This window comes from Tachysurus vachellii, chromosome 5, assembly GCF_030014155.1.
Source record: "Tachysurus vachellii isolate PV-2020 chromosome 5, HZAU_Pvac_v1, whole genome shotgun sequence".
In the NCBI taxonomy this organism is placed as follows: domain Eukaryota; kingdom Metazoa; phylum Chordata; class Actinopteri; order Siluriformes; family Bagridae; genus Tachysurus; species Tachysurus vachellii.
This window is the reverse complement of record NC_083464.1, coordinates 15591597-15608970: the sequence shown is the minus strand read 5'-3', so window position 1 is coordinate 15608970 and position 17374 is coordinate 15591597. Positions and strand designations below refer to the sequence as shown.

General features: G+C 34.5%; 1 protein-coding gene across 5 annotated transcripts in view; it reads right to left on the bottom strand.

The window, feature by feature from the left end:
• Positions 1-837: 837 nt before the first annotated feature.
• thrap3a (thyroid hormone receptor associated protein 3a) overlaps positions 838-17374 on the bottom strand; it is a 34939-nt gene continuing 18402 nt past the window's right edge. Inside the window, exons 1-11 of one of the 5 annotated variants that reach the window (XM_060869976.1) lie at positions 16421-16683; positions 11795-11950; positions 8565-9464; positions 7270-7977; positions 6006-6160; positions 5396-5507; positions 5130-5214; positions 4147-4328; positions 3741-3900; positions 2786-2929; positions 838-1802 (exon numbers count right to left, since the gene is read on the bottom strand). In XM_060869976.1, the coding sequence (XP_060725959.1) occupies positions 1590-1802; positions 2786-2929; positions 3741-3900; positions 4147-4328; positions 5130-5214; positions 5396-5507; positions 6006-6160; positions 7270-7977; positions 8565-9464; positions 11795-11922 (2787 nt within the window). In that variant the 5' untranslated portion in view covers positions 11923-11950; positions 16421-16683 and the 3' untranslated portion in view covers positions 838-1589. Of the gene's footprint in view, positions 1803-2785; positions 2933-3493; positions 3596-3740; positions 3901-4146; positions 4329-5129; positions 5215-5395; positions 5508-6005; positions 6161-7269; positions 7978-8564; positions 9465-10374; positions 10484-11794; positions 11951-16420; positions 16686-17374 lie in introns of those variants that run through there. The other 4 variants (XM_060869974.1, XR_009648445.1, XM_060869975.1 and 1 more) reach the window with 4 other exon arrangements.

Below are 17374 nucleotides of genomic sequence, written 5' to 3'. Positions count from 1 at the left end.
GGAATGAGCATATAGCAAGTTTTAAGAAGATTCAGAGTTTGAAGCAGGACCACTTGAGTCTATGCATGTTTTTGACAAATGAGTATTTAGGTCTGTGCCATTGTCAGTCTCAGTATTTACTGCATGCTGTTAAAATGCAATCCTTGATTTGCTGGACTGAATCTAAAAGCTCACAATGTAATTTAGTGAAACACCAAAGTTTTTGTGTGGGAAAGAAGTTTATATAAATGACAAACTTATTTATTATTAACAGTTAAAACTAGACATTTAACTCCTATCAGGTAGCACTTATATATAGACTGGTCAGGGAATTCTATGCTGATTTATTGTGTTATTTTTCCATGTTTTTTAGTTTCCACTGTAGCTTTATATGCAGATTCTTTTGAGGTGACAACTGATCATATTGCCCAAAATTGCCAGGCCTACATTGCATTGCCTATCAATATTCAAGTCATTTTTATTTGCTGAACCTTTTTTTGTCAAGCTTTATATCTATTCTGGGTATGATAACATTTAAGAAGTATTACTAAAATTGGCTTTTGAATCATCACTGAGTCACTGGCATGTCCTTAAAGGTACATGGAAGAAAATAATTGTAGCTGTTGGCTTGGTAAAAGTCTATAGTAGAAATCACAGATCAGTATTCTGCAATGTCAGTTAAAATATAAGCTTCTATCTGCAGTAGGTGGATCCCATGGTGTGACTGAATATGTGAAAGAAATACTTTTTCTTCTCAAAGCTTTGTCCTTCACTGTTTGAAAGCCTGGGTCTAAATGGGAACAACGTTTCAATATGGACGCCATAATTGAATCAACACAGTAGCACATATAAGGGTATGATAAAGTATGGCAGAATTTTATTGCATGAACAATTACCAAACTGCTGAGAAATCAATCATCTTTAAATACACAGCACTGACATACAAGGAGAAGGAGACATGGTCAAAATGGTGAGAAAATCTTTAGAAAAAAATTAGTCTCATGAAAAATATGCAACACATGCAAAAGAAAATTAAAAGAAATCATAATTATACTTGACAAACAGTGCTAATTTGCATAATTTTGTTTACTGCCACATGTTAGAACTGACAGGAGTTCATGATAGGAGGTCAGAACAGACCTAAGTCCAATTAAAAATATTCAATATATGATAAAAAGGTATATGATATGTCCACTGAGAGCTTACTGTATATGAACAATAAATTTAAGCCACATTTAAGCAAATTATGTTCAGGCCTGATCATCAGCATATCTATGTCTGAAGGCACCTACTGTATTGTATCATACATTGCTTTAAAAATCATTGTTGAATTATTGCATATAGGATAGGATAAGATTCAACAATCATGGGTGCACAATAATTCATAAAAAGTGCTAAAAGGCTTTAAATGGGTTAAGAATATCCCTAGAAACAGAGAAAGCTGGGCTTCTAATGCTCTGTGAAGTAAACGTGTATGTTCTAGAGCATCCCATCCCTGCTTATAAGTGCAACTGCTAACATTGGTGTATGAGGATTCAGTTCCCCGGTCTCATCCACCAGTAAAAAGCTGCCAGTTAATCTTCACTAGCTCCTGCTGCCTAGGCAGTGACTCATGCGTTGTTCTGCTCTTTGTGGTCCCTTTTGCTTGGTTCACCATCATCACTGGCCTTGAACTTGTCATGGCTCCAGTTAGAGTTGTTAGTGGTGATAGAAATGGTGGGCCTCCGTAGGATGAAACGACCTTTGGCACGAGGAATGGCAGACTGGTCACGCCCTTGGGTATCCAACCATTTCCTCTCACCTTCAACATACTTTTCACCTGGCTAGAAAGCATAAAGTACAAACATTTATTAAGCTGTAACTTGTAGGCTGTAACTACATTGCATTTAATTGTAGAAATTCTGAAATATTATAAATAAACTGAACACTAAGACAAAAAGACATAGTAATTAAAAATAGTAATTTAAGACATAGAATATGTTCTAAAAGTGCAGATGGATTATGGAATATAACATCATAGTAATGAAATGTGAAGAAAATGTTCTCTTGGCATGATCTATGTAATTATAATAACTTGAACATGAAAAGTTTCTGTATATGATGATGGGGAGTACTGTATATTGTACAGTTGTTTGTATGGAGAATAATTAATTTGGTTTTGTCTAAAAAAAACGATATTTTGTCTTTGGAATTGATAATGTAAAGTTAGTCATTTAAACCCATTGGGTCCATTACACTAATATGGTTACAGTCAAAATATAATAATATTTTGAAAAAATATATTATAAAAAAATATATATATATTTTCATTGTATATGAATGTACATACAATGTATATGTACATTGTATTCATTGTTTCACTGTAATAGTAAAATGATTAGCTAGCAATGATTAGTATCGGCTTGGTTTTTAGCCAACTGCAGAAATTAATTGTTATATAATCCTTTAACTACAAACCCAACACTCATATTAATAGTAATTAAGGTTGATGTCTTTGATAGTCCACATATTGGGCTAAGCATTTGAATTTGTTAAATTTGTGTCACTCAAAGCTTTTCTTAAAAAATACCCCTCCACTTCACAGGATATTAATTTGTTAATTTTAATTATACTGTTTTGATTAAAACAGTTTTAATGTTTAATGAAAAATATATTATTTCAAAATAATTTTTTGTTTTTTTTTTTGGCTTCTATAACTTTCTTAACCCTCATAGCAAGTGAGGATCCTGCAGAGAAGGTCTCTGTAGGATTCAGGTTACGGAAAAAAAAGTGTTTCACTGAAGTTACTGAAAAGATCATAACATACCAGGTAGTATTTCTTGCTTGTGGCTTTTTGATCTGAATCCCAATCCATATTACTGGAATGGCCTGGCACATGAGCATTGTTAGTGCACTTGCTATCATTTCCAAGGCAATTTACTCTGTTCCAACCCCTACCTCGTATTTGGAACTGCTGCAAAATACACAGTAGTGTCAATAAGTACAAAGGTGTCCATAGTGAGCTGTTGTTATACACATAAAGTTTGCCTATAAACTTTTAATTTGTAAATAAAATGTTATTTATAGCTTTCTATAATATGTGGCCTATTCTACACAAACACTGTGCATTCTGTTTGTAATACAATAATCAAATTATTAAGATAATGATTAAATATTATTTCTATAATTTTTGTAATTATTCTAATATATGAAAATCAATAAATTACAATAAAAAAAAAACTATGAAACTAAAGAAAATATGTGCTACATTAATTCATGTTATATGCATCTACTGTAATGACATCAGTTTTTAATGCTTTTTGGACATTGCATGCTTTTTGATAAAAAATGTTCTTGCTAGAATGGATGTAGATAGTTTGAGGTGTGTTTATGGTGCTTTGTGCTCAAGAACATTTTGTTAACCCTGAAGGTGTGAAGAGGTCATTTAAAACACTTACTTACACAGAAAAGCATATAAACATCCACAAAAACCAGGTCCAAATATAGATAAATAGATTATATGGCAAAAAGACACCTGGTAATCACATCCATATGTGGGGCTCCAAAATTTAGTGGAAAACAGTTACTAAACAGTGAAGGTTATTATAACAGAGTTGCTGTTATAACAGTGCTGAATCTGGAAAGTTCAAGAAGTGCATATGGGTTTGATGGTCAGGTGTCCACATATGTTATACTGTATGTGCATTTATGTAGCTAACTTAGGTCATCAAATATCTAAATACATTACACTATAGAAATCTGTAACATTTGTAATGACTTACAAATCCTCTGTGTGCTTGTCTTGTCTCTGCTGATCCAACACATTCTCTGACCTGCAGCTGGGCTGAGCTTTTCTCTGTAGATTTCGTCTCCTCTTCATGAACAAAGGAAGAGGAGGAGGAGGAGGAGGAATGAGAACGTTCCCGTTTTTTCTTGCTTTTTCTGTTAGATAAAATAAGAGAATTTGTTTAAAATAGATGGTCTCTGCTTAAAGCAAAAAGAACAAGTGAAAAAAAGTAGAAGAAATAAAAAAGCATGTTTCTTTATAGGGAAGAGTTAATAATGTTAATTAGTATAATCAAATGGCTAAAATTTTAATTATCTAGTAATCCAGTATTATTAATGATCATGCTGGGGAAATATTCCTCAGTGTCTTTCATTATGCAATACATAGTCTATAGAACTTACTTTGATTTTTTGTGGTGTTTGAATAATTTCTCAGTTGTCTTTTCCATGCTTGATTCAGGAGAATTCCCTAATTCCCCTCGCTCTTCTTGATTCTCAATTGTCTCTCTGCTTAAATATTTTTTGCGCTGCTCAACATTCATCAGAAGATCCATTGTATCTCCTTTAAACTGTTTCACTTCAGCCTGTGTTAAGGAGACAAAAAGACGTTGCGGCCAGACTAAAGATTAGTGCTGTATTCTAGTGGCAGTCTCTAAAGCTATTTGGGAAGAGATCAAGAGACAAGATTCCACAACTGATAATCATGCAAATGCTTGTAATGAAGTGAATATTCATTTGATTGAAGTTAGCAGTACACTTGCAACCTCTTTGCATTAAGAGAGAACCTGCATTCTTCTTTAGGGTAAAAATACTTCTAAAGCTTCAAAAAAAAAAACAAAAAAAAACTAGACATGAGGACCTTAAAGGCTTCATCTTCAATTCAGGAGTCCTTCCACAGCTTAAACAGTTTTGAAAAATTATAGAGAACAAGCACTGGCGGATTGCGAAAGTTCAAATTACCACATCACAATACTTTCACTGGAGATGAAAGTATTTGAGTGTTTTTTGGCTTGTTTTGCTCTGTTCAGGCTTTAAATAAGAATACTTACTATGATGTTTGATTTGAGTTCCTTGAATGGCTTTGCCATGGGAGTAACCGGTCACTTCCATTTATGACTGCTCATTTCTTGACTCAATTGCCTTAGGAACGCTTGTACCCACAGTAAAGCATAACCATCAATTGTTGTGGGGAAATTTACAACACAATAAACTGAACGTGCTCATTTTCAATGCCCATCTCACTTTCATTTAGCAGTGAGCTTTTGTCTCTCTTGCATGAGAAAAGGAGGGAATTAAAGAGAGAGGGGGTGCTAAAGATGCTCTGGCTGGCTCATTTTTGCAGCATTCTTTTCCAAAATATGGCATATTTCAAAATTTTCTGTCACCTTGGTGCTGCTATCCCCGGAGCCTTTCAACTCATCGAGCAGGAATGAATGCCTCATAAAAGCACTGGGAGAAACATCAATTCTCCTGAAGAAAAGTTGGAGAAAGAAATATTTATTGTTTCATTTTATGAAGTTTTTTATATATAAATTGATTGTTTTAGAAACATCTGAGCTCCTACAGATTAGGCTACTGTAATTTCTCAATATAAGAAAATCTGATTAATCAAAGTCAAAATGATAAGCAAGGAAAATAAGATTTTCAGTACCTATGTATCTCTGGACTCTTTCTTGGCTTCAGAATTTCTTTCTCGGCTGCTAGTCTTTCATACATGGTAAACCGATCGCTTAGAGTCATTCCAGAAGAAGAAAAATGTTGTGCTATGGGAGAGAGATATATTTGGTAACTGATAATAATCAATTTATACCCAAAATTTGATCAAATAAATATGAACCCAAACACAACTAAAACACGTATAATAATTGATGTTTCATTAAAATCATACCACAATACAGATGATTCCTTATGAGTTTTGTCATGAAGTGATATGTTAAGTCACAGTAAAAGTATCCCAGTGGCCACTGACTGCCATAGATTCCTCTATAATCTGCACATTTTTATTAAACTATTCATTCAGATCTGTTTGAATACCACTGGACTTTAAATAAATGGTATTTGGCTGTGGATATGGGGATGAGTATAGTCTAAACAGTTCAAATAATTTATAGTTTGCTGAAAATCTTTTTTGCAACACCCATCAACATCAAGAGTTAAGAAGAGTTCTTATTTATCTGTTGAACCACATATAAAACAACACATTGTTAAAGATAAAATCTGACATCATAATCGGTGTTTGTTCTATCATAGATTTTAATCACCTGTGACATAATGGACAATTGAAATGACATGCTGTGCAAACAGCTCTTTAGGGCTCCTGCATAAATTATTGCACCAATGGTGCTGGAGGCCCTTTTTATTGCAATGCACAAGATCCATCGTATTCTTCCAATCATTAACAGATAAAACAGATGATCTGCAAGACATAATAACAAACAATTAGTAAAAATGCATAATTTCTCTTTAAAGAACAAAGAGCAAATAAACAAAAGCAACATGTGCTGTAAGACTAAACATGCTGTACAAACCAAATGTGACAGCAGAATTTCACCATTTATTTTATCCAGAAGATCATTGTTGTGCATTGTGTTTTTGGAAAAATATTTAAGTATTGGAACACACTGCAGTGTCTCATCATGATGAAAGAAAATGTGAAAACATTTTGAATGACGAGCTGTCATTTCTGTCAACAGAAAAATGCTTTCTACAGACACTTAGGTTTCTTTGGTATTTGAGTATTCACACAAGTCTTCTCTGTTCTGCAAAATGTTTTAGGAGTGAGCAAAAACTATTACATATCATGTTTGTCTTATCTATTGATATTGTCAATATCTGTTCATATCTATCCTTCAAAATCCGCATTATAGTTAGTTAGGGGTTTATTAATACATTAATACTGGTATTGTGTTTCAGTCTACATTATGTGCTTATTTATTCATAATTTATTTAGAATTTCATAATTTATCATTTTGATCAGGGTTTTATGGACATTTTGGTCCAGTCTTTCCAGTTACAAAATAGGGTCACTTTTGTAAAGGTTAGAAATATTAATGTGAAAGGTTTAAGGTCTTTAGTTACTGTTAAAAGTATCCTTAAATAATATGTAGTTTTATAAAACTGTGGTTTATATAAACAGTGAAAAACACAGATTTTTAAAACTACATAGGATAAACATTTAATCATATTGTATATCTTATAATGTAGGTATGTACATTAAGTAATAATTATTTCATTGCATTCAATTATAAATTTGTGAAAACACCTTGCAATTTTACTTCAGCAATTCTAGCCAGATACATTAATCAGGACAATTCTATGACAATTCTTTGTGTTTCCTATCACTGATCTTGACTGATTCAAATTGCACCTAAATATCACTGTTTGGTGATAAAGGTGCAAAATGGATATCTACTGATTTAGTAATAAAAAATAACAGTGGGGTATGGGATCGTGCTTAATTTATTGGATGATGCTGTACCGTGCATCACATGCAAAAGTACTAATAAAAAACAGGGAGTTATTTACCTTTCCAGATCTTCACTAAGGGAATCCATCCTCAGACTAAACTCTCTTTCTCTTTTCCCAGAAGCCCTGGGGGAGGATTCATCACCCAAATTCATGAACATTTCTTGTTCTTGGGTCTCAGAGCTGCTCCGTGAAAGAGCTTTGTACATGGAAGAAGGGCTTGAAGTCATTTTGTCCTTTCGTTTCACCTTTGAGGGTCTATCAGGGGAAAGGTCTTCAAACTTACGTGCAAACTTCTCCCTCTTAGACAGAGCAGATAGAATGCTTGCAGCCCTCTCCTTCTCTCGGTTGATCAGAAAGGCCTCAAGCTCATCATTACACGCCCTGTTGTCCAACCTCCTGAAATGTTCCTCAAACAGTTCACGAGCTGACATTGCATCTTTGTAGTTAGGAACTTCATTCTCCATAACCCTTATCTTTAAATGGGGTTCAGTGTCCCCAAACTCTTCTTCATCCCCATCTTCACAGAGGATTGCTGGCCTGAAACTATTGGATGATGTGTTCCCCTTGAAATTGTCTATGTATTTGTACTTCTCAGTCTCCTTTTTGATATTTTGTTCTGCAGACCTGGACAGTCTTGGACCAGATGACCGATCAGAAGTGTCTTCACATTTGCTATTTCTATTTTCAGGAAATGCATTTCCATTGTCTGCCACAGTCTCTATGCTTTTATCAGCCAGCTTTTTATTCTTCTGCTCCTCTAAGAATCTGAGAAGCAAAAGAAAGAGATTTTGGCAGTTAATTTTGCCTTTTTACAGTACCTAAACGAAAACAAATTTCCATTAAAGGACTCCAGAAAGGAAGTCAACAGGAATTATATATTTGTTATATGTACTGTATAAAATACTTATGGCTACTTATGCTCAAACTTGTCACATTTGAGGCCATACTGTTGTAAAATAAATACCATAATAGCATCATAATTATAACTATTGTATACAATGATTAACCATCTTACCCAAGTCTGAACTTCCCTGTTTGCAAAACATTTACAGAAATTAATAAATGGATCTCTAAGAATTGTTGCTTTATGGATTTTGTAATATGTTTTAAACTCTTTTACAGTTTCATTTAAATGCATGACATGGTGTGTTTTCTCTGGCTCACAAACACAGAGGTGTTTTGTAATAGGTTATTTTAGTCTATTCTCTGAACCAAATAACAGGTTTAAGAATTTCCCTGCTGTAAATGGCTAAATCACTGACAGAATCATTCGTATGTGGAATCAATCCACCTAATTTACAAGTACAAGTAAAATAAAATAAAATTATTTGTAAATATAGTAACTAGCTTACTTTTTAAACGCTATAGAGATGGCAACCGTATCCTCTTCCTGGTCAGCATTTAAAAAAATCCCAAAGTCTGAGAAAACTGCTGTGGGATTTTTCTTTTGAGGGCTACTGTTATTGGGTGTAGAAGCAACAGTCTGGCTGCTGGTGACACCATTGCCAGTTGCTCCCAAATTTCCAGGCACAGGACCTGATTCACCAGTGACTGGATCATCCTGGACAGCACTGATAGCAGAGTGAATATGTGGACTGGCCGTCTTTAGGCTGCCGTCATGATTTATTGGAAACAGCCATGATTTAGTGGTTTTCTCTCCGCTTGAAATTCCAGCTTGCTTCAGTTGGTGCCCTTCTTGCACTGACAGTGTAGCATCAGCAGCATCTCCTCCTCCAGCTTTCTGTGTTTCCTTGGGTGCAGACAGAATCTCTATTTCACCCTTAGAATTCTGCTTAGCAGAAGCAGTTATCTGTCGGGATGAGCTGGAGGAAGAGGAGTGGTGTGAATGAAGGGATGAAGATCTGTCAGAGCGGTGTGAATGATTTAGGGACCCTGGACTGCTTGAACGTTTCTTGGGGGTGTGAGAGCGCCCCCTCTTGGGGCTGTTAGCATACTGCTTTTGCTGTTGCTGCTGCAGCCCCTGCTGCTGCTTCTGCTGCTGTTTCTGTTGCTTGTGCTGTGGATACTGGTTATAGTTTTGCCAGTTGTTGGGTCTATAGTTATTGTATCCACCTCCACCACGCTGAAAGCGGCCACGGAAGAAGCCTCGTCCTCTGCCCCGAAAGTAATAAGGCCTCCTGAAGCCTCTGTGGTAACCTCTGAACTCCCGATGGTTCTGATATTCTCGTGGATGTTTCCGTCCCCGGTTATGGAATGGAGAATGGGATCTGGACCGAGAGCGAGATCTAGAGCTTGAAGAAGACATGAAGAAAGCTTGACTGGGTATATAGTATATACTGAATATATAGATTATATTAAAATTTTGCATGCTTATTAATATTTCAAGACAGAACAGATGCACTCAGAGAACAATTTAGGTCATAAAAAAGTGTTCTAGGTATGCAAATATTTAACTTTGCTGGTCTTTTATCAAATCAATTAAAGTATAGAAATTGTAAATAGAAATAGAAAGTATTTACATGAATTAAGTTAAGCATCAGTTTGAGTATGGAGTTGTAGCTGCAGAGAAGTTTTTGTTCACAAGATGGCCCTAGAGTACTACATAACCCCAAAGGCCAACACTGATCACCTTTTCTATCACTGTATTTCCACTCACACGCTCATTTATTCATGATAAACAGCTACAAAACAGCATTAGGTACATTAGGTAACAACAAAGGTACACTCAGAAATCTCCTAAACAATAACATTTAACAAAAAACTTCTTTGCATAGAGTATATGCTGAATGTATTACAATCACTTAAAAAAGGTAGAAAGATTAATCATATTAATTACCATCCTTTTCTTAAAAATCTGAACATTAAGTAAAACAAATACACAATGAAAAATGTTTAAAGAAGTTTTTTTGCTTCCATACACTCGGATTTTTATTTTCCCTCAAAATGTCTGAATCTGAATATCCATGTCTCCATTTCTTTATGCGCATGCCACTTATCTAATGTTCACAGCTGATTTTGAAAAACAAAGAAATTAAATTCATTTGATCTCGTATCTAATTTATTACAAAAACTTTAGCTTTTTAAGCAGATGCAGAGTATGTATACACAACAAAATAACCATTCTTTAGCTTCAGGTTAAGCTGATTCATTAACTGCCTGTAATTAGACTTGTTAATCATTTTAATGCACAAATGTACTCACCCAGTGAGCTTTCTCATTGGAATAAAGAGAAAATATACTCAGAGAAACACTGCACTCTTATAGAGAGTGAGAGAGGATCTGCATCTCTTGTGCTGCGAGTGTATGGAAAGAGTCAGTCACATGGCTCATCTGGGAAAGATTTCCACTCTTATACTGCCAAGCAGGAGGAGGTTTTTTTGACTGCCAGTTACGCCACACTACTCGTACCCAGAAAATACAGCCAAGGACATAAATATAAGAAGTCCTTTTTATATTTAAAAAGAAATATTCATTTGATTCACTCCTTAGTTCATGTTCCTACATACTGAAGCTTAGGGAATTTCAGACTTTAGAGCTTTTTAAGGAAATGAAAAGTATTTAATTTCGGCTTTATTATATCGGTAATTCAGTAATTATATCTAAGAATAGTACATTTTAAATAAAAGCATAAAGTATTTGCTCTGCATCCTTCAGTGTTGAAACAATCTTTTTTAACAAATGGAACAACACAACACACAAATCTGCAAAAAACTTGCACCAGCACCATGTTTGCATTTTTAACAGATATATTCATAGTATCAACCCACAATCCTTAAAAATATGGTTTGTTTTTCTGACTAACATGAAACTTTAACCTAAACCAAGACATAGCTTTTCTCTAACATGATTTAATTTTTACTAGGGAATACGTCATTGGAGACCCATTGCACATCATATTACCTTCGTTTTCTGTGTTCTTCAAAACATTCATTACAAAGTCTAAACATTTATGGAGTGCTTTCTAAGGTACTGAGATCTTGAGGGGTTTTTAAATGTTTTCATTTAAATCAATTATCATATCCTAACTATTTAGAAATGAGAAGATGATTATTCTTTTACTACAGGTTCTACAAGACTAGAAAGCATTGAAGACTTTCAGTTTGGCTTCATTAAATCTTATGCTTTATAATGCACTGCACCATAGATATTACTTCCATAAATAAATACCTAGAGCAATTCAATTGTTACTTTAACATGGAAACAAGATGGAAAAATCCATTCATTTGTTTAATGTAAATGTGCTCAGCTTCACAGTATTAAAACTGTGGCTTGAAAAACAAACCTGATACTATAAGTTTACAGTATTTGGCAGACACCCTTATCCAGTACAACTTACATTTAAACCTCATTTTATAGAACTGAGCACTGGATGGCTAAGTGCCTTGCTCCTGGGACCAGCAGTGGCACCTTGTTGGACCTGGGATTTACACTCACAGCCTTCTGATTGGTAGTCCAACACCTGAACCACTAGGCTACCACATAGCTCTGTAATACCTCCTTCATCTGCTCACTTTAAACCCAAAATTAAGGACCATCTGCATGGGTATTTTTGCACAACAATTTATAAGATCCACAATCTCTAAGCACAAGCCTGTTGGTATGTTTTTGAGCAGGAAGTTACCCATAGCGGTGCTTCCTCGACCGAGACTGTGAGCTGCTTCGAGACCTGGAGCGGGAGTCAGAACGTGATCTCGACCTGGAAGCTGATCTCGAGTGAGTTCTGGAGGAAGATCTAGGTGTCTTAGACATCACTGATGGAGAGCTTGCTTACAGGTTCCTGTTACAGAATAGAGCAGAAACCAGTCACTGAAAACCACATACTGATACTGAGTTAAAAGATTTTGATTAAATAAAGGTTTAAAGGAAACAGATTGTATCCTTGAGACACAGTACATGAGATGATAGCCATGATACTAAAGCATTAGGATACTTTTCTAAATACATAAATAAATATAAATATATAGATACTTCTGATAAATGCAAAGATGGAAATCTAATACTGGGGAAGCAATTTCCATATATTTAAATCTAAATTAATGTAGTTTGATTTGTAAGATTTGTGAGAACATTGTGACCCGGCAGTTAATTTTCAATAACATACAAGATTATTTGGACCCCTAACAAAGCAGGAAACTGTTATTACTATAATCACTATAATTCCTTATAATAATAATTCATAAATACCCTAATAAGTCCATTCATATTGAGTTTTTTTAGATAGTTAATTAGTTAAAAAATATTGTTTATTAATGCGTTTTAGTCAAATGTTTACATGCATTAAGCTGTCTGTCATTTCCGAAATTGATATTATGTCATTCAGAAGCTTCTAACTAGCCAGATGTAAGAAATAGGAATTATTTGGGAGTGAGCCTGTGGCAGATGCCATTTCCACTTAATACTATGAAAAAAACCAAGCATCTCAGCAATTTCTGATCAACTGAAGGTACCCTGAACATCTGTACAAACTTAAATGCAAATATAAAACCCCAAGTCTACACACAATAACGAATCTTGTGAAGAGGTTGGAGGCATCAATTACCAAAGAATGTTCATTCACTATTAAAAGAGTACAATAACACCATGGATTGAAAGGATTTCATGCAAGAAAGTAGCCTCAATTCTAAGACCAGCATTAAAAAAATATGAGACTGACATTTGAAATGTTCACCAGGATGAAGACCTTGACTTCTCTGAAACAAAAATTTAACTGTGTGGATATAATGATCAGCATTCTGTTTGGAGGGTCTCGTGGTGGTGTTTGGTGGAAAAGGGATTGCACACTTAAGAAAATAGTTGACATTATGTGAAAAGTTTCCTTGAGGTTTTCTTGAAAACCTCAAGAAAGTTGAAGCCTTTTCTTTTTCATCTTCCTGCAAAGATCCTAAGTGTACCTCCAATGTGGTTACTTAAAATGCAATCAGAAAGCATTGACACCAAATATTAAATGTATGTAAACTTTTAATCCACTGAAAATCTGATATAGAATTGATTTGCATAAATGTTAGAATTGACATAAAAGAGGTGGAGTTGAGAAAAATTGAGATCTATATGAATGTAAAGTTTGCTTCAACTGCTGATTTATGTAGCTGCAAGATGTTTGTCAAGAGTAAAAGAGCCCTTTGTAAGCTGTAAAAATCTTTAACGGTTGCAGTTATAGGTGAAGACTTAATCAAATTAGGAGCAGTAGCTTTAAATAATCACAACTACTAATGTCAAAGACATACCTGTAAAAGACAGGAAGATTCACACAGGAAGATTAGAATTTCATTAAATTTATGTCACAGCACTAATCAATTCTTCTGACAGTAGTGTCAGATGTATTTCAAATCCAATTAATGTGATAATATTCACAATATTGACAGTGCTTTGTAAAAGTCAGAGGCAAAGCTATTACTTTAAGTTTTCTGAACAGCAGGATGTACATTTTCTCTTTAACATTAGCAGCATTCTTTTTGTAGACTGGTACATCTACAATGTGATAACAGAGTGACATGTTTTGTGGATGTACCAAAACATTATATCTATATAAGAAAAATTTGACATTTTTTAAAAAGATATTAGCACTGGTATACTGCTGCTGTATAAGAGGAATAAAAGTCACTGTAACAATGCTGTTAATGGAAAATTACCAGCTTTGGTGTGGGTATGGCTTTTGCATATTAGCATGTGAAAGGAGGCTAAGTCTGACAATATGTTTAACAGTATGGAGTAAATTATAAATGTTTTAGTTAGCTAATAGTATGATATATTTCTTCACATTAGCAAAACACAAGATATCTGTAAGTGAAAACTCTTAATAACATGGCTGGTTGATGCAAACATGCAAAAGTATGACTGGTTTCTAATTTTAATTTCCTGAAGAAGATCAACTGCATAATCTAGGGAGGAGAGAAACAATGAGGCTTTTCAAAGCAGATTAGTAAATAGCAGTTGGTTCCAACAGAAAATGTGCTACATGAACATGATTTGGTGTATACTGTTCAAAAAAATCTCAAAATATCCTGGTGCATTTGCTACAAATAAAAAACCCACACAACCTCCTCCCCATGTCCTTCACATTCTTGATCTCTATCTCTAAAACACACACACATGCACATGCAAACAAATGCCTCCTGAAAATGGCAACTGCAGCTTAAGCCTCATCACCTGTTCAATTGTGGGGGTTTACGTTGATGCAAACAATTGTGAAGCAACCCGATATGGCAGCACTTAGAATCCACCACTCAATCAACTGTTCTATCACTAAGACCAGGGATATCACATAGGCAGCTAAAGTCACATTTGCTATCTATGAGAGACAAACGGGGTATCAGCTATTCTTTTCTAAGGCAAAGGTAACTGATTAAAAAAGCAACCTCTTGTTGAAGTCAAACATTATTCATTGTATGAATTGCAAGGAATAGATGGCCAGTTAGAATAGAAAAGTCCTAAAATAGACAAACATAGATTATGAATGATTACGTATACATTAAATGTGTAGGTTTGTAAATACAATTTTACAACAGATGATTGGCATTATTCATAGACAGCCAAAAGAGTAACAGTGACGTACAATAAGTAAGTATTAGGCATGATATTTAATTATCTTCACATTAATATTGTGATGGTTGACAGTAATAGTGGAGAGTAATACAGAGTAAGAGAAGCAATATCAGACCCAAGAGCAGCTAGTCTTCTAGAGCTTATGGTTATCTGTTTAAACCTGTGTTCATCTCCAAGATCGGCTATGTTTTCAATATCAAGCTTATATAAAATGATATAAAACATGAATCTGTAAAATGATATACTAATTATGCTGAATCTTTCAATGTATATGTTTAAAAATAAACCTTTAGTATACCTTATAAAGGAGCAGTGTGAGTTGGATTGTGAAGTTTTGTGTTTCTCCATCATACTGTAAACAAGCTGTTCTTGTGATTCTAAATTTCAATTTTCTAATTTTTCAAATTTTCTAATCAGGATCCTAATGCTAATATTTAATGCAGTTTTTCTTTGTATTATTATCACAGATTTTTTTCAGCAAGCTATTTTAAAGTATAAACTTGGGTACCAGCTGGACTGAATTTCAAACTATCTAAAATAGAGTGAACAACAGGTGATGATTGTTCTTACAGTCTTACAGTTCTTAAAGTCTTACAGAAAGTTGAGGTAGGCTACAGATGAGCTGTCAGGAGATTACTCCATCTACTACAGTACATGCCCCCATATTCCACCAAGTCAAATGTTAACTTATACTGGCATTTACATCACTTTTTGTTGTTAAACCCAAGCTTCATGTTCAAGCAGATACAGATAGTTAAACACCAAAGAAAACACCCAGTCACAACACTCCGTAAACTCACCAAAGAGGGTTAATTAACAATCCACAATCCCATAATAATAACATATTTGTGAGGTTTTTATACAGATATTATGCAGATAAAAAGTAAACTCTTCTTTTACCACAGAACATCACCCACTATATTCACTAACTTTTATTTTTACAGTGCCTCCTCAATCTGATCATGTGCTCTCAATAATAAAACTAATACACTTTCTACACTTATTAATCAAATCTTCCCTTGTTGCTGGGATGATACCATTGAATGTACATCTTTTGAGTCTTTAGCAGATATCTTTAAGATAAAAAGTTGCATATAGCGTACCTTTAAAGCATTACTCCTCACAAAAATGCTATTATACCTAACTGATCATCTTTAAAAATCATCTGATAAAAGGTAATGATACCACATTAGGAACAAGGAAATATGCAGATTAGAACCTTTTTCCATGAACGTATCCATAAAAGCTAGTTTTCTACAAAAAGACAATATTCCTTTATCGGTATTGTTGCTTGTATGAATTTGTGATTTATACTAGTAGTGTTTTAACCTACTCATAATAATAAAATAAACACAAAGATACTGTACATAGCATTTGACCTAACTATGTCGGCATGTTTATTTATATGAGCAGAATATATGGTGTACTTAATCAGCATACACATGTAAATAATGATTCATTAAGACAGAAGCCTCATACTTTCAATACCAGAAGATTTGCTTCCTTTCAAAATGAATCATAAACATTACACACCAAATAAAATTTCACTCTTAAACCCTGATAACAGCTGGATGAATTTTATGTTGTTGGTAACATTCCATTGCTGATCAAAGTAACTTACTAACCTTAAAAGTTCAACTTGATTAAAAAAAAAGTCGTAAGTAAGGTCTGTTATTACAAACATCAAGGATTATTAAACACTTACCGACTTTATATCCAGATACCGGGTGTTCTTTGAAAGGCTACAGTTTTCTTTGCTTATCTTTCATTCAAAGACCTCGATCTCGCTTGTTAATAATAATAATAATAATAATAATAATAATAATAATAATAATAATAATAATAATAATAATAAAGCGAAATGTCTAATTCTGAAACATCCTATTATCCTCCTTCAGCAGTTTAAAGTTCAGGGTTATGAAGAATAGTAACGTCGCTTGACAGGTGCTTTGATCCAAGACTGAAGCATAAGTACAGAATTGTGCCCAGGCGCAACACATGTTCAGTTGTCCTCCTCCTGCTCCTCCTCCTCCTTCTGCTCCTCCTCTTCCTCCTGCTCCTCCTACTCCTCCTCCTCTTTCTCTGCCGGTCAGAGAAAACATGCTCCTGAGGTCGGCTCTCAAATCTCAAACTAAAACGAGTCAATAATAATCCAAGCTACTACGCAAACAGATCATGCCTTACCACAGGTGGTGTACTTTTTTTATTTAAAATACTATTCAGTCCAGTAATCTGGGTGAAGGAAGGGGTCCAAGCACTTAGCTAACAGCTTCTCTGTCTCTTAACACTTGCTCAATTCGTTTATATTGAACACTAAATTCTATTTTGTATTATATAAGGATATTAAAAATAAAAGGGTACTGAATTGTAGGTGAAATGTTAATATGTCCAGACTTGAAAGAAAGTCCTATAATACAATCTGTAAAATACCAGTAATGCCAGTAAAGAGACCAGTAACTCATCCTGACCCACTCTGCTCTCTGGATGTATCTGATCAATCATGATGTAATACTTCTACATGGTGCACTCATCACTTGGAGGCCACTTTCTGCAGCTGAGGTTGGCTCCATATGGACAGCCTAGAGATACATAGGATCACTGTGGATAGTAGCACTTAGAAACCATGAACGTGGCTTTGGACTGCAATTGTACTCAAATC